General features: G+C 30.9%; 1 protein-coding gene across 3 annotated transcripts in view; it reads right to left on the bottom strand.

Annotated features, from left to right (window-relative positions):
• Positions 1–9961: 9961 nt before the first annotated feature.
• Positions 9962–23311, bottom strand: part of LOC117924110 (E3 ubiquitin-protein ligase BOI) — a 92479-nt gene continuing 79129 nt past the window's right edge. Inside the window, exons 1-3 of one of the 3 annotated variants that reach the window (XM_034842675.1) lie at positions 11153–11426; positions 10771–11065; positions 9962–10653 (exon numbers count right to left, since the gene is read on the bottom strand). In XM_034842675.1, coding sequence (XP_034698566.1) covers positions 10099–10653; positions 10771–11065; positions 11153–11208 — 906 coding nt within the window. In that variant the 5' untranslated portion in view covers positions 11209–11426 and the 3' untranslated portion in view covers positions 9962–10098. Of the gene's footprint in view, positions 10654–10770; positions 11069–11152; positions 11427–23311 lie in introns of those variants that run through there. The other 2 variants (XM_034842671.1, XM_034842674.1) reach the window with 2 other exon arrangements.

Genomic DNA, 23311 nt, shown 5'->3' with positions numbered 1-23311 from the left:
AAGTTACATAACCCAACCCAACCTATTGAGCGGAAGATCTGACCCAGGTGACGATGGGTCCAAGTTCTTACTAGGATTTTTTTTTTTTTTTTTAATGGGTAAACTTTATTATTATGATGATTATTATTATTGCTCGAACTTGGTGTCATCCACAATCACGTGGCAAGCCCTAACCAGTTGAGCAAGGGTCTTAGAAGGCCGTACCTTGTTATTTTGTAGGCTATAATATTGAAACCCTTCCCGTCTTGAGTCTATCCTCTGGAAGCATTGGATCCTAGTTGAGTCAACCCGAAATTAATTGACCCTTATCTTCCAACCATAATGAAATATACACTTAATGAAAAAGGTGGTTGTCAATGTTGGGAGTTGTACAAATTGTTGCCTACAAGCATATCTTTTCCCATGAATTCATATTCTTAGGGTGTTGAAGGTCCAATACGTTACTTAAAAGTTTAGTTGTTATATGTAGTTGTCACATTGGACCACCCCACATTCCACGGTAAGCATCTTGGATGTGAATATGGTAATAATGATGATATGGTTGGACTATTATTAGCATCACAACATGGACTATCTCCATTTTGCATTTCTTCTTTACGAGTAATCTCATTTCTACTATGGATGCTTTATAGATCCTATTGCTAGGAGATTGACCAAGATTTTTTCAATTTCTTCTTCTTCTTCTTCTTCTTCTTTGTGTGTAAATGGGGTTGATGGAGTAAAGATTGTGGTCCAAGAAGATATGTTTAGAGGGGAATAGGCCCTTAAAAGGCAAATGGGCCACATGTGTTTTATATATGTCACTCATCAATAGGGCATTTGGTGGTGGTTGTGCACAAGAGCACAAGGTCTCATCCAATTTTCACTTTACTAGAAAGCATAAAACTCATTTCATGTTTTAGGTAATAATCCAAAAGGCCTCTCATTCATTAGGTCACTGTCAAACTCATGGCCTTTCACTTTAGCTTGTTGCAATGCTTTCTCCCTAAAAAGGAGAAAAGAGAAGGTTGATCTAGAATAAAGGACATCCCCACAAGTACCCTCTCATCTTCATCAATCACTTTGTACCCTCTTCTTTTTTTTTTTTGAAGTTGGAAAAACTTATACAACTCTCCATTTTCAATATACTCAATACCCAATCCTTTTCACATTGAAAGAAAAAAACAAGGGCATTTCTACTAATAAGACGTAATGGGTATCCACTAAACCCATATGAGTGGGAATTTCAAAATCTATCTCCAATATATATGAAAAGGCCATCCACTAAAATCACTCATGTTGGATGGTTGAGTTATGTTGGTTTATTGCAATTTTTAAGGTTTTTAACTTCAAAAAGAAGGACAGAATCATTATGGGGAAGATGGGGGTTGGGTTTGCACTCACTAGCTTTGATTTTTCCAATCTTCCCCCATAAATGGAATGTGGTGTAGGCCAAGCATATGAAATTATTGATAGTGGGAGAAAATGATGTGTGCGAACACCCATCTCCCCAAAACCCTAGCTACAACTACAAAGAGATAGTTTTTTTTTTTCTTCTTCTTTTTTTCAACTTTCCGACACTTCATCTTTATTGTGTTTTGATTCAACCATGAAATCAACAGTCCTTTTGCTTTAGCTCTACTCCACCACTATCCTACCCCACCAACTCCGTCCATCTCCATGGCAAGTCCCTAGTTCCCATAAATAAATAGAGAGAGAGAGAGAGAGAAAGAACAAAGTATGCATTAGATTGTTGAAAGTGATGATTCCAGATGTGTGTGGTCTAGTCTCTCTTTCTCACAAGTTGTCATATGGAGTTGGGGCCCATGTTGTGAAAAGGATGAAATGGATTGTAAGATAAGAAAAGGAAGCAACATCAATTCTAAGGTGATGAAGGAGTCGATGTGTGGACCAACCCCACAATTACACAATGAGAGAAAAGCTCAGTTTCAGTATCATGGACCCCATGACTCTTAATTGGATCCATTTTATTATTTTTATCTACTTGGTTTTTTAAAATTAAAAAATAAAAAATAAATTCCCGTAGACTTTCTCCACTCCATCCCCTTCAAACCCCACCCAACTACATGGAATATGGATAAATCTGCAAAGTAGACTGCTTTTATGACACACCTTTCCATCTCTTTTACACTGGTGGGGCCACGCCCATGAGCCACCACCCCTCTCATCTCATCAAAGATTCAAAAATTGGAAAGGACAGAGACATGGGCCTTGATTACTGGGATCCTCCTCACCTTTCCATGGCTAGCTCATTTGGGGTCCCATTCAATAAACAAAATGACTGATGACATTCAGCACTGGGCACAGCATGTGAAGGGACCAAATATGATCTCTTGATGCTCTATGGTCTTAGGCCCGATTCCTCCTCATTTCATCATCTTCTTCAAGGATCATAATTGTTCTATACAATCCTCACAAAGGATGAAATGATCATGAATCTATTCCATACATATTTTTTTACTCTGTTGGGTTTTTTAGTGGTCCACTGAATTCTTTAATATTTGTACAAAACCCACTGAATTCTTTATACACATGTGTGTATATATCAATCCCACTAACCCCCTCTCTCCTCCCACCCCCCACCCCCCGCCCCACCTTTCTTTCTTCATTTTCTAAGTCCTTAATGTTTCTACTCCCAAACCAATGTGCTCAAAAGACAAAGAATTCAAGGCTAAAAAAGCGTACAAAATTGAACCAACCACTGATTTGTATTTCTTTGCTTTAAAAAGGGAATGTGAATCACCCACCAGACATGATTGTGGCAAAAGAAAAGAAGAAAAGGGAAACCCACATGGCATGAAGCTGTGACAACAACGTCAAGTGAAGCCTTTTCTTGTTTAGTTTGGGATTAGTTTATCCACACTTGCACTCTCTCCTCAATTTTTTTCTAAATCGCAATCACATGAGGGAGACATGAGCCTGGCTTGGTTGGCCGCTTCCTTTCCTTTGCTTATAATAAAATAAAAAAGGAAGCATTAGTCCAAATAAAACATTAAAATGTGACCCAAAACCCTCTCTTACATTGCACCAAAAAGAAGTCATCAACGACAACGCTTTAGGTGAAATGCATCTCATTTAATATTGCTCAAATCAATCACCCTCCTCACAAAATCTCAATAATTTTTATTTACAATAATAACTTGTGGTTTACAATTTTGAATGAGAATGTGATGGGTGCTGCATGTTGACCAGACAATGGGGCGGCCATCCTAAGTTAATCGCAACGTGCTTGATGCTTCTACATATACATCAATTCTTGCATATTTATTTATTTATTTTGTTTATTTTGTCCAACACATGGGGGCCAGAGTTGTTGTAGTAAGAAATGGATTTGGTATTGCTTGTGGTCCACCCTCTTAAACATTAACATTGTAACCTTTGGTTTAAAAATAAATAAAAAATAAATACACCAACTAAAATGATTTTCTTTCCTTTTTTTTATTTTTTTTTTCTCTCAAATTTTCTAAGAGTCAAATATAGTCTTTACTCCTCTACAAGCTTAATTATGTCCTTTTGGTTGGTGAAGAATCAATCCAAACAAGGCATTGGCAATATATTTTCTTTATATAGTATTAAGAAAAACCATTTAAAAGAGAAACCTAAAATATTTTAATTGTTAAAATTAGATCTCAATGTTGTTAGGAAATTGTTTTCAAAAATAATTATAAACAATAATTTTTAAAAACTATTTTTTAATATTTTATAGAACAAAAATCGATTTAGAAATCTAAAATATTCTTTAACTTGTTTTCTACGTTTCTAAATATATTTTAAAAATAATTTTTTTTAAATTTTCCTTTTTTAATTCTAAATAGCATAACATTGTAGGGGAAAACATTTACCAAACATAATATAAATGTTTTAAAAAATAAATTTTTATTTGAAATCTTAAATTGATTTTTTATTGTGAAAATAGGGTGCACATATATAATATTAAAAACATTTTAAAATATGTCAAATTTATTTTAAACAAATAATATATTTTCAAAACAAATTTCCAAAAATTTATTTTGAGTAAAAAATTTATCCAATCATAAAAGTATTTTCAAACCAACCCTAATTATTTTATGTACTACTTATCTATCTCTCTCTCTATATATATATCAACTAATACATTAATGCTAGTCAAATTAAGTATGCTTGAACTCGTTAAGTGCTTGCTACGTGCGTAGATTAATTACTTAAAGGCCTCATTTATTGATGGAGATGACATATATATATAATTAATTAATTAATTAATTAATTTTAAAATACTTGCAATTTTTTTCTTATATTTAAAATTATAATATCAATGAGACAAAAGAAATTGATGCAAACTCATAAAAGAAATCATGATGAAGAAGTTAATTTGGATATATTGATTTATATAAAAGAAATTATAATAATAATTATTTTTTATTTTAAAATATGTATAATTTTATTTACAACTTTATGTTTTTCTTATTTAATTTACTATCAAAAAGATTATAAAATTTTCATAATGCTTTATATTTTTAGACGTTAAATCAAATTTAAAATAAGATAATTAAAATTCATTATTTACTAAAATTTTATTTGAATATTTAATTTTATGAAAAATATATATCATAGTGTTTATACAAGTATAAACAATAAGGGCAAATAGGTATAAAAGATCCAATTTTTCCACAAGCTAAAAATCATCATAAATGATCAAAATTATTGATATCTCTAATATGAGAATTTTATGAAAATACCACTAAAAATTTTGAAGGTTATGTCTATTTTTGTAAGAAAAAAAATGTTAAAGAAATTGTTTGATTGTATTATAAAAAATATTAAAAAAATAAAATATAATTAAAATTAGCTAGAAATTTATATATTTTTAAATTATTTAGGCTATGTTTGTTTCCAAAAAAATTGAAAGGAAAATATGAAGAAAAAAATAGAGAGAAAAAGTATAGGGAAATAAAATAAAAAATAGATTCAAAATCAATAAATTATTTTTAAAAATTTCTTCAAACTCATTTGTTTTATTTTCTTCTATTATATAAAGATTAAATAATTTTAAAATATATGAATTTTTAATTGATTTTAATTATATTTTATTTTCTTTCATATTTTCAATAATTAAACTAAATATGAGAAAACGATTTTCTTTGATATTTTTTTCTTTCCTTCAAAATTTCTAGGAACCAAACATAACATATGTCAAAGAGTTAAAATAAGTTAAATGAATTTAGAGTAGCAAATAAAAATAATTTATTGACTCTAAATATATTTTTTATTTTATTTTCCTAATTTTTCTTTCTTTCTTTTTTTTCTTTGCATTTTCTAAGAACCAAACAGAAAACTTTAATCCTTAAAATAAAAAATATTCTAATTAAAATTGGAAGATGTAATAATTAGTGAAGTGAAGTGAATTTCACGGGATCATGATAAAAAATAGAAATCAAAACTAAAGAAATTATTATTATTTCTTGTAAGAATCCAAATACAACTCTAGCACTAGAAAGAGAAAAGACCCAAACTTATATTCTTTGTTTTTGGTATTAAAACGCGGCTAGATTATCTGAATGAAGGGTGTAAGAAAGAAGATAAAGAAAAGAGGGGGCCGGGCGAGATGGATGGTTGTGAATGAAAGCAACCTAGAAATGTGGGTTCATGTATTTTGATTCTTCAAAGGTCCAATGCTGGTGATGGAGGGACAAGAAGCCCCAAAATGAATCAGGCCCCACTTCCCACTTGACAAGATTCCCCCAACAAATCTCCATTCCCATATCCTCTGCCTTTCCTTATCTTTTTAATAATAAATTCTTTTTTTTTTTTTTATCTTACCTTGGACGCTTGGAAACAAAGAAGAAAAATGAAGTGAGGAACTCACCAAGCAACTTCTATCATACAATCATTAAGCTTTTAATAAAGCAGGGAAATGACTTGTGATTAAAATATTTCACATTCATCACTTTCTTCAACTTCTTCTTCTTTTTCCATTTTTATTTATTTATTTATTTTTAAAGTACCTTTCATGTTAACTCTTCATGACATTATGACATCAATGTATGAGATCTAAATTTCTATATTTTATGTCCATGTGTCTTGAGTCATGTTATTTCTCTAATAGAAAATTCCAAAAAAATAAAAGGTCATCTAGATCTTATTCTATGAAAAATAATAATAATAATTTAATTGGCACAATAATATAAAGCTATATTCCTTTTATACGGAATAGGAGATATTAAACAAAAAAAAGACATATTTTTAAGCTTTATTTGAATCTTAGAACATTTAAAAATATATATTAAAAAAATCAATAATAAATTTGAATTTTGAGTAGTGTTGTCTTTTTTTTTAGAACTTAAAATTAAATAGTATTTAATAATGTTAAGTATTAGATTGTTTGTTTTTTAAAATATTTTATTTATATTAAATATTAAATAAAAATAACAAATTATCAATTCCATTTAAAAAAAAAAAGTCAAATATTTTATTTTTTATTTAATAAAAAAATTATAATAAATCATAAAAAAAATAGAAAAATAAACAATTTGGAATTTGAAAGCAAATTAGTAAGGTCGGGAGAAAGAATGGGAAAAATGATTTCACTATATTTTTTTACCAAGATAGAACATATCACAAAAATCATTTTTTGTTTTTTTTTTTTCACCAAGAACAACTTTAAAAAAAAAAAAGAGAGAAAACTAAAAAGATAAACACCTTCTAGTAAATCTACTTCCATATTTTTTCGATTTCTATGAGATAGGAGATAACCATACATTTTTAAGCTTTATTTGAATTTTAGAAAGTTTGGAAAGAAAAAAAAAAGTAAAAACAGTAAATGATAAATTTATATTGAATAAAAAAGAAATGTTGGGTACTCCATTCAATGAATTTAAGGGAAATGATTTTTAGAATTAAAGTATAATAGGGTCCATTCAATGAACTTAGCATAAGCACGTTACAAATGATGTGGATTTGGGAGATTGAAGTTGATATTGCATCACAAATTTATTAATAAAATATCTGATTTTATGAAGCAAACATTCTACACAACTAAAAGACAAATTATTCAACCTCTTTTATAATTAGGTGGTTGAAGTGATTAAGGCCACTCTACGTAATCCCTCTACACATGATTAACCTTTCTCTATGTTTTATATATGAATTATTATGAAATAGACCGCTATTGTTCTCTATATCAACCATTTATTCGTAGCTTTTAGGTTGCTGGTTTAGATGTTATTAATTATCTAAGTCTCAAGATTTCGTTCTTCAAAATCCATTAAATTATGTTTGGTTCTTAAAAAGTAATAAAAAAAGAATATATATATATATAAAATAATTTCCTCATCTTTAATTTTCTTATAAAAAATAAAAATAATTAAAATTTTATATATATTTAAATTATTTAATTTTTATATTAATAAGTAAAAATGAGTTTAAAATAACAAATAATTTTATATATTTAAATGTATATATATATATATATATACATTTTATCTCAAATTTCCTACCACCAACCGTTGCTTTAAGAAAACGGGGTCAAACAAGTCATAGAATGATAGATTTTGCTTTGAACTAGAATGGAAAATGGGGTGAGGTTGTGTGATTGAAAAGAAAAATTTTCCAGTCATGTGTTCACACCAATGTCGGTTAATAAGATAGTTTACCAAGGATGTTGAGAAGGGCAAATAAAATAGTATATTTTCGCAGGAAACAAACAGAGGATGATGGAAAGCGAAGACAAAAGAAAGAAAGAAAGAAAGAAAGGGGGGAGGAGAAGGGGCCAAAGGACAGCAATGAGTGCATGCGAAAATGCCCAAACAGACACTGCTTTTATGGCTTTCAACGCTGCAATGAGTTCAAAAACACAGAAAGTGGGGCCCAGGAGATAGGCCAATACTTTGAATAGGTTAATGAAAATGTACAGGTGGCGAAAATGGGTACGTGGAGCCCACGTGGAGGACAGGAGGGGATTCACGTGGGGGGCCCATGGGGAGGGTTTTGTCCTTATTGGAGAGGACAGTGGAATAGCAGAAAGAGCAGACTGTTATGACTTGAGATATTGTGGGTTGGGTTGCATTGCCCAATACACACCAGAGTTTGTCAGCAGTGGGGGGAGGTGTCCAACGCTATGACTGACACATTTCACAGCCTGCGCCCCCTCCCACTCCCATTAACGTACGCATTCCGCCATTTCCTCAGCGACTTTTTAGGGTTCCTCCTCCTTTTTCTCTCTCTATCTGCCCTGCCCTCAATACCTCATCTTTTCCTCCCTTTTCCCTGCCCCTTGCATTCACATTTCTTTGTCCTCTCCCCGTCCCCATTTCACATTTTACCACGTTATGACAGGCTTTTGGACCCTTTTGTGGGCCTTTTTCTGGCCTTCCCAAATTTGAAAGTAAAGCCTACGAAATTTGAGAAAAAGGACAAACACCCTAATGCCTCACATTATTGTCATCAATGTTTTTTTATTTTCATTTTACCATTTTTGACTTGCTCCAAATATGAGAAGAAAAGAGAAGGTGAATCGGCGTGGCGGTGGAACGTACGGCTGAGTTTGCAATTTCACTTTTTGGTGAATAAATAAATTAAAATGAACGAATTAGGTGTGGTGGGGTGGGCGGTGGGCCCCCCAATCAATAATAACCTCTGAGTCCCATCACCATCTGCTGCTGAGGTTTCATTACGTGTCATTTCCTTGTTCCCATTTCTCACTTGGTCACCTCCATCCCCAACATCCCCAACTGCTTTTATTCTATTTTCTACCCCTATTTCTCAATATCTAAACTAAGCTATTAAAAAATATATTAATTTACTCCTAAGTTTTCCATTTTATTTTAGCTTTTTAAACACTTTCTATTTTTTTTTCTAATAATAATAATTTGTGTATGAAAAAAAATTTAATGCCTCTTTAGTTTCAACCTTTTTTTGTTTTTTAAATAATAATCAAATGGGGTTTCATTTTTCTCAAATTCCACTTTCCTAATAATTTTTATTTTTTTTCACTTATTTATATTAAAATTTGAAAAATATAAAAAAATAATAATTTCAATTATTTTAATGGACGACCGCTTTCTACACATTTTATTTGATAGAAATAAGTTCATTATGGGTATGTTTGGTTTTAGAAAATATTAAAAAAATGTTTAAAAAAATAGTTTATTCATATTTGATTTGTAAAAAAAATCAAATATAATTAAAATTAATATAAAATTTAAATATTTTAAAATTATTTAATTTTATTATAATAGACATAAATAAGTAAAATGAGTTTTGGGAAATGTATAAAAATAAATTATTAAATTTAATTTTTTTTTCTTCTCATTTACCCTCAAGTTTTTGAGAAACTTAAAACATAAATTAATCAATAAACGTAGATCTTTCAAAATCCATATTGTTTATCACCAAAAAAAATTATTAAATGGTTTAAACTTTAAAACAAAGGAGGCTAGAAGTTTCCCTTTGGAATATTTTTGTTAAATTCCAAGAATAAGAATTAAAATATGCTAAACAATCACATCTCCATCCCCAACTACTTGTGGGGTCTTGTAATGTTATATGAACCATTCTCCTCCTTCCTATCTTATCTTTCCCTTACTCATATATTGTTTAGTAGATAGAATCTATCGTAAGCAACATATATGAAACATTTTTATCTTCTTTATTACTTATCCAATTTTGAAAGCAATCCTAAATTTAGCTGACATTTTGTTTTCTTAAATATGTATATATGGGGAGAAAGGAAGATACTCAAAATAGGGGTATGATGCCACATGGTAGTAGGTCATTGTGTTATTCTAAGTGCAATTATGAAGACATAGTGCACTGGAATCCTTCTGTTTATTTATTTGTAAAGAGATTATGGCAGTAGACTTTTCAGTGAAGCTTCATTAAAAAATACTTTACATTTATAAACCCTTTTTGAAAGCTAATTTGTCGTTTAAAAATGAAAGCCATAAAATGATATTTACCATTTTACCGTTGGAGGTAAGTCAGACAGTCAAGGGAAATGCTTGGTGCCCATTGAGAGCATTTTCATATACCAAAAATGATAAAGAGAGAAATGAAAAAATTGGTGTAATCTGATAATGCTGTACTCCTTCTAAGTCTTGAAGGTGTGTGGTCTGTTCACTGTTTCTAGGACATGTTAACATGGATACTAGCATTAATGACAGAGTTACATACGGGGCATGTAGTGAGGGTGGTGGACCCACACGCCGTACAGATGCACAGATGCCTGCATGGCAGCAACAGCACGCATGACTCCCCCACCCCACACTTTCGACACTTCCGCTTCTCGCTTTTTTCACCTTCGTTTCCTCTTTCCCCGCCACACTCCCCCCTCTCCTCGCCGTTGCTTCCGCAGCACGACTCTGCCTCTTCTTCTGCTGCGCCAGCCTCTCCGCCGCCGCCGCACTGCCGCTCCTCTGTCACGTGCGCCAGAACCTGCTCCAGGTTGGTGCGGAGGGAGTTAGCGGTGGCTTCGTTCGTCTGCGCTAGCTCTCTCCATATCTGGTTCTCCACTGAAAGGGTTCTCACTCTTTCTTGGAGGAGCCAATTCAGTTTCCCGATTCTCTGTATCTCCTCGTCTTTTTCTTTTAGTTTTTTCCCGATTCCTTGGTGAATTGCATTCACCAGCATCCTCGACTGCCGCTTTCTTCTTTCCTGGACCTCCAATCTCACCTTTTCTGTCTGCAACAGATTCAATCCAATTCAATTCCATTTTCTAAATTCAAAAATTTCTGTTTGGTCGTTGAGAAAACTGATAAATAAATAAATGAAAATTTTGAATCCTGTTAAGTTTCTTACATTTTCCGCTATCAAACGGTCAATCTCTAATTGCTGCTGTTGCATCTGAAGGGACAGTTCTTCGCCGAAAAGGGATGAAACGTCGAAAACGCTTTGCTGATTGCTCATCCAATCCCTTGAACGCTTTCTCGGAACTGGAATATTATAGGTGAGGCCACTGTCCGCTTTCACCGGTGCCTTTGCATCACAAAAGCTTGATTGATACATAGGCAAGAACGTTTCCGCGATGGCCCCAGCCAGGGGAAGATCAGATTGTATCAGTGTGTGATAGTTTCCATTGTTCGTATTGGGAAAACTTCTGCATCAAAATTCAAAGAAAACGTAAGGAAAAAAATCATTACAAAAAAAATCAATTAACAGGAATCTATGAAAAAAAAAATACCTGTTGGTGATGGGTTGAGAAGGGAAGAGATTCACATGTGGAGCTTCAACCGCCATGGAAGCTTGTATTTGTAGTTTGCCGGTGATTCTTCTTCTAGTATTTTCTCAAGAAAATGAGGATAGAAAGAGGAGGGGGAAAGGGGGGAGAGAGGGAGAGAGAGAAGCAGAGCATGCAATAGAGATGTGTCTGAATGAGTTCGCTCGGGTTTTATTTAGCGGTTAGTTTAGAGAGAGAAAGAGTCAAAAACAAAATAAGAAAGAGTTTCTAGGGAGAGAAAAAATCCAATCCCCTCAAAAACTTATCAACATATATTTAATTCCCCGGATTTTGTACTTCCAAATTTTGCATCACCCTTTTAAACACTCTTCCCAAAACCCCCTTCCCACTTCCCCATGTCCGATTCGACCCAAGGGGTATCTGAGTAATTTCCCTTTGGACACCTCATTTAGGAGCTGTGATTTCGGGGTGAGTAACTGACACCCTGCATATCCGCCACGTAGACGAAAAGTGGTGGCGGTGAAACGGCGGCCACGTCATCAGGGCATGGGGGTAGAGTCCAAGGAGAGGGGCTCGTTGGGAACGTGAGGGAGGGAGGGAGAGAGAGAGAGAGAGTTAGGGGGGATGGGGCCCAGGCGTGTCGCACGTGTGAGGTGTATGTGTGACTTTATGTCGCCACATGTGTGGACCCACATTAATGAGCGTGTGAGTGGGGCCCGCGTTCTGTTTCATAGTGGTTTCCCCGTTTTGCAAACTTTGTCTCCCCCAATTTCTTTCTTTTTCAACCGGGCTGTCTCTGTACGGACAACTCAGACATTGATGAATCTCTCTCATGCTGCCCCTCCACTACCCCCGGCCCCCACCTCCATCAGGGTGTGACTTGTGTGTGAGTGGGCCTTCAATTTTTGCTCCCTCTATTATCACCTTTCACCATTTACTACAATTTTCCATGCTTTCTTTTTTCTTTTTCTTTCTTTTTTTTTTTTTTTTTTCTCATCCATTTTCATTAAAACAGATATTTCAAAACATGGTATGCAAACCCTTCTCATTATTATCACCTATTCTGTCATCACGCAATAAAACATTTCCCTAAAACTTTGGTGCAAAATGCTTCTTTTAGGGACTAATAATCCATAATTAGAAGAGATGGTATGAAAAACATTTCTTTAGAATATTCTTATCGCTATCATTATCACCTATTATATCATCACGTGATAATAATATAGCCCCTAAAATATGGTATAAAATTGTGTCATTGGGTATCAAATATCAATCAATCACATGTTATTATATCGTGTCAACAAGTGATAAAAAAAATTATTAAAAAATAATATAAATATTACTATTAAATTTATTTTTATTTATTTTCATCATGAGTTATTTTAGGAGAAAAGAAAATATGGAAGAAATTTTATGAATACCCTGTCATATGTATCTATATGTCAATAATTATGTTGTAAAAATGACGATTAAAAAAATGGTATAAATATCCTATGCTAAGATATTATCACCAAATTAACCAATGTTGTAGATCATAAATTTTCATATCAATTAGTAGAAAATTTTAATTTAATAATTATGAAGAATTAGAGTTGGTATATTTTGAGTTTTTTTAGTTTGAAAATGTTTCTTTTATAAAAATTAGATGTTTGATAAAATTTTAAAAATTACTTTAAAAATTTTAGGGAATTATTGAAATGATAACTAAGAATTCATTCAAAAGTTATATTTTTTTTATTATGTAATGTATTATAAGCATATCATAAAAAAAGTATGAATTGATTCTTTATAAAATTGTCATTAATAAAAGTACTATGAAAATTTCGTTTAGTATCACTCAAATCTCGAATTTCAAAATGGTTGAAAATGAAATTAAGGTTAGAATTTTATCTATGAAAGTGGTTGATTTTTTCACAATTTTTTATGATAAATAGCTAATTTTGACCATTTTCCTATTGTTGGGAAAGTATCTTAAATGGCTATTTAGAATATATTTCTTTTTGAAACATAAATATTCCCAAACTTGATATGTGTTTGTAATTAGATTCCTTATAAAATAAGGAAAACAAGTGGAATATTTTTGTAAGTATTCTAGATGACGAGGATAAAAAATTATGAGAGATGAGATAAATATATGAGAAAGAGAAAGAGACACTTAGTGGAGAAAGATGAGTTATTATTATGTCTATCAATGTCATAAATTTTGTTATAAGAATATTATTTCATTCAATAAAACAACTTCAATTTTTGAATTATACTTTCTTTGAGTTTTCTTTTTTCCCAATATTTATATTAGCTTTGGTCCGTTTTCATCAAATTGATTTTTCATTCAATATTTAAGATATTTCCCAAATTTCAATAAGATCCAACCATGATATTCTAGGAATTTATGATATATATATATATATATATTTCCTTTTTATCATAATCACCCTCAATTAAGCCCTTCCTATCACATGATCCCTAAAAATGAATATAAAATGTGCTGCTAAATTTTATTTATTAAATTATTTAAGTTGTTTGAATTTTCCTCATATGTATGTATATTTCTTTCAAACATATATTTAGTTTGCATTAGTTAATACCTCAATTACACTTTCATATGATAAAATATATCTAGAAAACAAAAATTTATAAGAAAATATACAATGAAAATAATTATAATATATGTAGAGAGAGAGAGAGAGAGAGAGAGAGAGAGATATGTTTTCCATCATTGTCCATTATTTTTAGAATTACAAGTGTGTCTATACTTTGGTTAATCTTAGGTTTTTATTTTTTTTATTAATCTTTTGTATTTATTGTAATAAAATATGAAGTAAATATATGTATATCCTTACTAAAAATGTCAAAGACATGAAACATTTTTGTATAGGAGGGGTAAAAGTAGAAAAAAAAAAAAAAGAAGAGGTGGATTATAATAAATATGAATACATTTTTGTATTTGAGAAATAATGTTCTCCATATCATTCAATAAAGTAGGTAATTATTGACATTAGCTACGAAAGAAGAAATCGTAGTGTATCAAAATTAAATGACAAAAATACTAAGATTATTGACAATTTTTTTTTAAAATATTTTTATAATTTGGTAATTATTGACATTAGCCATGATAGAAGAATTCTAGTATATCAAAATTAAGTTGAAAAAAATATAAAGATTATTTCCAAAAAGGTTTAACTTTTTTTTAAAACAAAAAAAATAAATAAATATTCAAACAATATTTTCAAGAATTTTTTTAAAAAAGAAAGAAATTTGACTAGAATTTTTTCATATTTTTTTTTTAGAAATTCTTTGTTACATAACTTTTAGAAAAATTCAAAGGATATTTTTAAAAGAGTTTTTAAACATAGCAAGAAATTTGACTAGAATTTCTTAAGTATTTTTTAGAATTTTTTTTTTTCTAATCAACAATAGATTTGAAGGATTTTTTTTTTTTTTTTTTTTACATAATTTAATACAAATAAATTGAAAATAATATATTTTTTATTTAAAAAAATATCTATAATGACATGGTAATATAAATATAGCACAATATTAAAAACTTAGGTGGTTAATTGTAAATTATAATTACTTGATTAAACATAAAAATCTAAATATTAAAAAAAAAGCTTGAAATTAAGAGAAAAATAACCTACTATTGAAAAAGCATTTAATAAAATATCAAATATTTAAATTAAATTAAATTAAATTGTATCAACAATAAAATAATGATTATTTGATTAAAAGGATAAGTGAAATCCCAATTTTTAAAATTTAACCATTTGTCATTTTTTGTCTTATTTTTAACAAAAATGTCATCGTAAAAGTAATCTTTTGTTTAAAAACCTATATGTAAATACTTGAAATGATAAATATCATTTATATAAAAAAAAAATGGGTTGCTTTTCAAGATAAAACTAGGGAAGAGTTAGATTCACAATTTGAGATTATTTTATCCCTTTTAACCAAATATTTTATTAATAAGTATTTAATTATTTGTAAATTAATGGCAATATGATTAAACATTGAAGTCTAAATATTAAAAAAAAAAAATCCCAAAATCAAATGAGATGAAATAAGAAGTTTGTTAAGAAAATGTGTTAAGGACATGAGAACTTTTAGATAATCATATGATTAATTTGTAAAATACTATGATTTTCTATAAAAATGATACCTACTAATAAAGTAAATACATTATTTTCCATTCCAATTTCTTTCTTTCTTTTTCTTCTTTTATTCCATAATATAGAAAATAATCTACAATTAAAAGGAATACTTAATAACCTTAATTTACAATTTTTTTAAGACAAAAATAGCTATTAGTCAAAAAATAAAATACATCGGAGGAAAATTATATTTACATCTACCAAAACTCTATTTATATCTACTTTATTCTCATGTATACCCAAAAATTAAACACTTATTAATATATCCATGTTACAATTTTAAAAAATATTCAAGACACCTTTTCTAGCATCACTTCTCAAACTCATTTGTTTCTTATTCTCTTAAGCTATTTCTTTCCAACACAAATCTTTTCTTCAAATCATCTTGTTTGAAGCTTATTTGTTATTAGAAGACTATTGTAAGTATATTCATAACTAATTTGATTTTTTTTATATATATTTTGTTTGAATAATATAACATACGATATGGATATCTTTTAGGGCTTATTCATATATAATTTTTGATAAAAAAAACTTGTTAAAATGATTGAAAAACAATTAAAAAGAATTTAGAAATGATTTAGAAATGAGACATCGAGAAAAAATGCAATGTAAATGGAGAGAGAGAGAAAAAAAACAATGCAACCCATGGTGTCTGGACCTAGAAGGCCGAACATTATAACTATGTTCAATCCTAAAAACCCGAACACTCTTGTAATGCTTAGTTTTTGATATCCAAACTTAAAGTATATATTCGAGTTTAGAACTCCAAATAAAGGATAAATGTTCGGTACTAAAAAGTCTAGATATTTTTGTGTTGAGAAGTTCTTTTAGGGATTTTAATAAGGGAGGTTTGTATATTAAAAAATTTCATTAAAAACATGATGCAAAGAGAGTTTTTTACATAGAAATATTAACGTTAAAGGTGTCATCTCTTTAAAGTTATTTTGCCCCCAATCACTTTTTTCTACACACCTTTATAATATTTAAAAAAAATAATATATATATATATATATATATATATATATATATATATATATATATATATATATATATATATATATATATATTAAAATTTTAAAAGCTTTAATTAACTAAAAATAAATATTCAAAATTAAATATTTTAATAAATTAAAAATTAAAGTGTATTTTTGAAAAACAAGTTTAAACCCTTAAATTAAAAATTTTCAATTTAAAAGTTCACAAAAAATATATATGTTTATATTAAAAACAATTTTTAAAAACCAAAGTTGAAGGAACTATCCTATGTGCCAAACATCTCACTACTACCACTACTACTACTACAATTTTTTTTTTTTTTTTGAAATAAGAAAGAAGGTAAATAAGGTGGATATGCAGGAGAGTTTAGATAAATCTAAATATTAAAGTACATGTATTTCATACAAACATGCATGTTTTAGAGACTTTCCCTCTTAAAGTTGTTAAGTAAGCCTTATCCCACCTTAAGTCATGATGCTGAGTAGAGACTTCTTACTACCTTAATTAAGAAATAATTCATGAAGTTCTTCTATTAAGGCCTAGTAAATTGAGATTCGAAAGCAGTAATTGTTTTTTATTCAAACCCATTATAGAACAATCAAGAATGATTATCATAAATATTCTTTTAATACATTTTATAAGATTTAAAGCTTGAATTTTGTGTCCAAAGGACCCATCCATGATAGATTTGGTGCGCTACATCACATGATACTAATTCACCTAATTGGCTCTTTATGAGACATAAATCATAATCACTTTAGAATTTTCTAATAGAAAGTTACATTCTACCATTGTCTTTATCATAAATCCATTAAAATAATTGGTCCAAAAGTCTTCATTTTTCTTTAATACAATGATCATAGTTTTTAAATATAAAGTGGACAAAGTTTATATAGCAAATTTTCCTTCACCTACTTTTCAATAATAGCCACTATGAATCAATAATTTAAGGCCATAATGGAGCTAGGGTTTGGACAAATTTTTAACTATTGCAACTTTACTATGTTAATTGACAAGGATATTTTCTGAAATTGGACATTGCATTGATTGTGGGTCTTGTTTTGGTCTGTTCAAAATAGATATACAAACTAAATAGTACTGATGATGGTGGCCTAGGCCAATTTGGTGCAATCGTTTCCTAAATGAGTAATATGTTTCTTAATTGGTATAGAGTCTACAATGGGAAAAACCCAATCAACTTTACACATATACAAAGATCATGCCTACATGCATACATACATATAAGTACCAAATCTAAAAGGGCTATAAAAGAGCTTTGGCTAAGTACTTTGCAAGTAAATAATTCAAGGAAATGAGGCTTTCTTTCCATTCTTTAGTATGAGTGCATGCATGTGGAGACCAATATTACCATTTGTAGCTTTGCTTCCAAGTTCCATCTCCTAACTCCTCCTAGATTCTCATATTTAGGAGTTTTTAATTTAATTTTTTTGAGGAAGCATTTTACTAAATACATGTATGAAACAATGGAACATGAAAAGATAATGAAAAATTATATTTAGATTACTTTTTAAAATTGAAAATAAGAATATAAAATCATTATCAATGAAATCAATATCCCACCATAATTAGGACTTTGATTCCTTTTATTTTTTATATTAAATTTGGATTCAACTTTATATCTTATTCATATTCATATTGCTATTTCGACATATTAAATATATTTTAAAAAATAATTGTTTCACAATAGAAACGTTTAGGTTATGTTTGGTTTTCAAAAAGTTTGAAGGAAAATATAAGAGAAAAAGTAGAAAGAAAGAAGAAGTGAAAAAAAAAAAAGGATTCAAAATCAATAACTTATTTTTATATATTGCTTAAAATTTTTTTTTTTTACAGATTTAACTCTTCTAAATATAGAATAAATCATTTAAAAATGGAAAAATTTATTAATAATTTTAATTTTATTTAAGCCTTAGTGTTAGTCACATAAAAAGATCTTGAAATAAATATCCAATGTATTTTAAATATTTTTCTCATTTAGAAGAGCTCATTTGGCATTTTATAAGGGTGGTGATTTTTCTTGGTTGGTATATCATCTTGAGTTTGACCTTCAATCCTTGTACTTCTGTTTCTTTCCCACTCACCCGTGATTTAATGAATACCCACCCAAGGACGGAAAGAAGGAAAAATACAAACGACTTGAAGGAAGTATTAGAATGTTGAGCTCTCAACAACAATATGCTAAATTATTTAATTATGAGTAAACCATGTAAGTTAAGAAGCATTATAATTCCACAGATGAATCAAACCCCACTTCAATTTATTGTGTGGGGGCAGCCATGAGTGGTGGAGGCATGATCATCACTATTTGAAATCTCACAACAAATCAGAGAAGAAAGAATAAGCCATGAAGAAGTAGCTAGTGATAAAAAAAAACAAAGAAGTCAAGGTCTTCATGTAGTTTTGTATTGGTTTCCACTACACAGCCAAGGGGGCTTTGATGAATTGAATGAGTGCACATTGTGCTTCTACTTGTTTTTATTGGACTTGGAAAAGGATCTTGTAGAAAAACAATTGCCCAGTGAAGCTTCAGAGTACTTTCTCAAAGCTCAAAAACAATGAATACTATATTTGCAAGCAAAAAAACAAATCTTGGTTTATCACATTCACTTGTGACCTTTTCTTTTCTTTTCTTTTCTTTTCTAGTGGAAGAAGCATGATGGGATTAACATATCATCTCTCAAACTTAACCTTTCTTTTCAAACAAAAAAAAAAAAAATGACTTGTAAATTTGTAGGCAGGAAAAATAGGTTAAATTTGGTCCCCCACGCCAAAGCCAAATTATTATGATAGAAGATGGAGTCAAATGAAACAGTAAACACCACCAACTCCAGACCTTCAAGTCTTGCACTTCTCGGGGCACACAACACACACAATGGAAAAAAGAAAAGGGAAAAGATGGAAGGAAAATAAAAGAAAAGGATTTGCCACCTAAAAAGAGAGCAGATGAGGGTAGACAAATGGATTCCCACATCCACCTTCCTCATCTCTTTCTTTACTTCCACTGTTATTGCTTTCTTGCATCATTGTAGCTACCTTTCTACCTTTTTTTTTTTTTAAAGAATAGTTTGTTTTAAATTTAACCAAACTAGACATAGGGGACAAGAAAGTTAGCATGCCAACGAATAAAAAATAAAAAAATCAGGATTGTTATATATAATATATATGCTAGCTACATGGGTGCTAATTATTTTCTTTTAATTTCAATTCTTTGTGTTGTTTGGCATGGATTCAAATCAACTAACACTTTGGGGAAAATGTAACACATTTAATTTAATTTTATGGGTCCCTAATTGCGAAATGAGCCTCACCTGTTAATCAAATCAAGCATGCACATAAACAGAAAATAAAGTACACGTTTACGGAGTGCACCGACACTTAAGAATTCACTGATCAAAGGAATGAGAAGGAATACAATGGTGAAACTCTAAAAAAAAAAAATCTTTCAATTGCAGTCATAGTCTAAAAAAAAAAAAAAAAACCCTAAAATATGAAAATATTAAAATATATAATAAAAGCAAACTCATCAATTATCACATAAAAAAAAATTTCTCTAGGGGATACTGACCCTTCAACCTGCTAGTTAATTGGGTAGCTTGACCCTTGATATTTCAAACAAAATGTAACCAAAACTAATTCAGACTTTACAATCCAACATCACGTGTTCAACTTGATATGTAATTCTAATAGTTTTGTGATTTGAACAATTCTTCAAGGTAGATTGATATTCTAGGATGAGAACATAATCACAGCTATTTTATATTTCTCCTCCACTTCTTTTTTTAAGCCTATTAAAGGGAGGATATCAACTTGTGAAATGGAAAGAAGAGATAGATGATAAGGAAACGTCTAGTGTGGGAGACCAAAGTGGGAAATGTGACTCAAAGGAAAGGAATATGCGAGAAAACTGAAGGCCATTCTGAGGAAAATGATTCCCATTTTCTTCCAACTTACAACAAAGTGAACCAAAATCCACGTTAATTTAAAGTTCACAAAGTTAAGCCTTGTATTCAAAACTAAAAGTCAGCTGGTAGCTAGCATGATTGTTAATATTTATATTTATATTTTGGCACATTAATTTTGAATAATATAAGACCATGCATGGAGGGCCACCTCTGTGGAATATTTTCAACAATCAAACTGGGCATAAATTTTCTCAGAGATTCCCAGTAGCTTCGCATGGAATTCTTAGGAAAGCGAAAATTCCTTAATTAAAAAAAACAATTAGAGTTCGCAGCATCAATGGCCAGCTCCTCTCCCTTTTATCCCATCTTCTTTTTCTTCTTTTGTTTTTTCTAATCTTTTCAAAGGTTGGTTTTATATGCTTCTCACCGAGAAGATCCTATGATGATTCAAAAAGCTCTCAAGGATGGTGACCCACCATTAGGAACAAGTATACAATAAAGAGGCATCTTGGATATATCAAATGTTCGTAGTGGGGAACCCTTTTAAAAATGCATGAATCATGTATCATCATCATCATCATCATCATCCCAAAAATCTCAATGGATATTACTTATATCTTAGTCAATCATTTACTACACCACCACCTCTTGAATTTTAAAGCTCTAGTGCTGCTTTCATTGACATTTTCCGATTGGTATTGACAGCTCATGATCATACAAACCATAAACCTAAATTTAAAACAAAATTACCATAAAAATCACGACTGATCACTTGTATGGATCAATAAGAGCAAGTCTCATTATCTCAGCAAAACCCTTGTTGTGCCTATGACACGTTGGATGTTCATCATCAGAGGGTAGGGTTGTAAGCAAGAAATGAAGCACACTCACTTTAATTGAAATCAGGGGAGCTAGGAAAAGTGGGTAACCAAATCATGGTTACATGGAAGTCATGGATAAAGTTGTGATGCTTTTCCACAAAAGTGAAAGAAAAGAGGAAGGGGACCATCCCGAAACCTCGATGATAATACGTGTGCTTAGGTAGTGATTATTGACCTAATTCATTGAAGAAAATAAAGATTAGGTCCCTCATTCTAATCAGATGATCTGACATCACTAATTTGCGTGGTTACCACCCATCCCCCATGTTCAGAACTGTTTGGGTGTCCGTAGTATCAACTTTAAACAACATCAAATGGTCATTGCATTCACATGATGCACCATCCAAGAACAGTTTGTAATGATCATGTAAAATTAATTTTGGAGACTGGAATTCAGTTGTACCTTTGCAAGTGGCAATTAAGAAGCGTGTGGGGACAGATGCTTCATGGTATTACATGAAGTATAATTTGGCTCATGAGCAGCTAGGCAATAACCATGCATGTTATTGTAGGTGAAAGTATATATATATAGCTTGTACGTATGTGTATAGTTGTGAAACAACATTAATTCAAAAGATTCCTAGCAAAATAAGTCCAATTTAGTCCTTTGTCATAAAGCAAGATGAATCCCATCATCATCATCACATATGCCTTCCTTCCATTCAGTCTTGCTCGCTCAGAATGCTGCTTCTGAGAAAGAACCAAATGGTGGACGATTTTTCTCACGACTTTCTGTCCAGCATGTCACTTTCAAAAGGGAAAAACCGAAATGTCCACGACATTGCGCTGAATAATCTTTCAACCTCTGAAATTATTGAGGACAGGAGTTTTATTAGGGCAGCTAGAGTGTTCACACCTGACCCCTATGGCAGGCAGCTTCTCTTTCATTTCATTTCATTTCATGAAGACAGCATCAATGGTGGATTTCTTATTTTCTTTACCTAAAGTTCAATAATTCTTTTCCACCTCCAACTTGCAAATGGAGACAGAAGAGATGATCAGGACCTGGCGGTTGTTTCCTTTTATTGATTAATTTTGGATTTTGATGCGAAGGGCGACGTGGCCACAGCGTTGTACTATCAACTTCCATACCACACGGCTTTTGCATAGTTGCATAATTATTGATTATATATATGTAAAATTGACAAACAAACAACAAGTCTGGAGTAAAATCAAACTTCTCGACAATGAATCAGACACTAAATGGGGGAAGGCAAGTGATTGCGATTGGACCTGTCATTGTTTCCTTTTGGACTTTCTCTTTGGAGGCTGCTGGGCGAGCACGATAGGGAAAATTGGTGAATTATAGGCCAGTGTTGTCACTAGTCGCACTACATACATATATCAGCCAAAAATATTGCTCACCCTTGTGGGCCAATCTTCAGCTTTAAGTCTTCCTACTGATAAGGATGTTTAATTTGTTTTTGGTTTCTTAGGAGTTCAAACAATCCATGATTTGAAGATGAGTACTTCTTTGGCTTCAGTCATAATTAAACACATATATTGCATCTCCTTTTCATATCACATCCAAGCAAGTCCTGAAGGTTCAATAACTATATATTACTTGGAAATAAGGGGGCCACCCCTCCTTTTTGACCTCTATCCGCAATTTTAATTTTGTTCACACCCATTTCACCCAATGCCTAACCATTTCATCTTATTGTCAAAAACCATGACTTGGACCCTCACCATTTCAACTTCTCCCAACCTTTATCCAACACGCGCACACAAAACCATTAGGCGGCAACTTGCAGGTCATACATGGCAGCGTGTTGCATGCCTCGTTCGTATTAGACCCATCTAATTTCTAGAAACCAATGTCAAGATGAAAGCATTTGAAATTAAGAAAGAAAGAAAGAAGAACATATACACATCCATATGCAATGAAGGGTGTGGCACGTCATAGATGATGCATGTGAATACTGTTTGAGAAAGCAACCCTAAGGGGCCGGGCTAATACTCCTGTTTTTTCGGCAAAATGATGGGCATGTCTGTCCTACCATGTTTGTGACACATGATTGAAAATGAACCAAACCATACAAATTAATACATGGACCACATCAAAGCTTCATTTGAAAATAAGGCACAATTCTACATCAAGATCAAGGGGGAACCAACAATTAATATATGTGAATGTATATTTATCTCTTTCTTAGCTGCGTATAGCATAAACTCCTGAAGAAATTTAGGTATCATTTGGAACTACTTTTT

This window comes from Vitis riparia, chromosome 10 (genome assembly GCF_004353265.1).
Source record: "Vitis riparia cultivar Riparia Gloire de Montpellier isolate 1030 chromosome 10, EGFV_Vit.rip_1.0, whole genome shotgun sequence".
NCBI classification, from domain to species: domain Eukaryota; kingdom Viridiplantae; phylum Streptophyta; class Magnoliopsida; order Vitales; family Vitaceae; genus Vitis; species Vitis riparia.
Note: the sequence above shows the minus strand (reverse complement) of the source record. Positions and strands in the feature narration are given on the sequence as shown.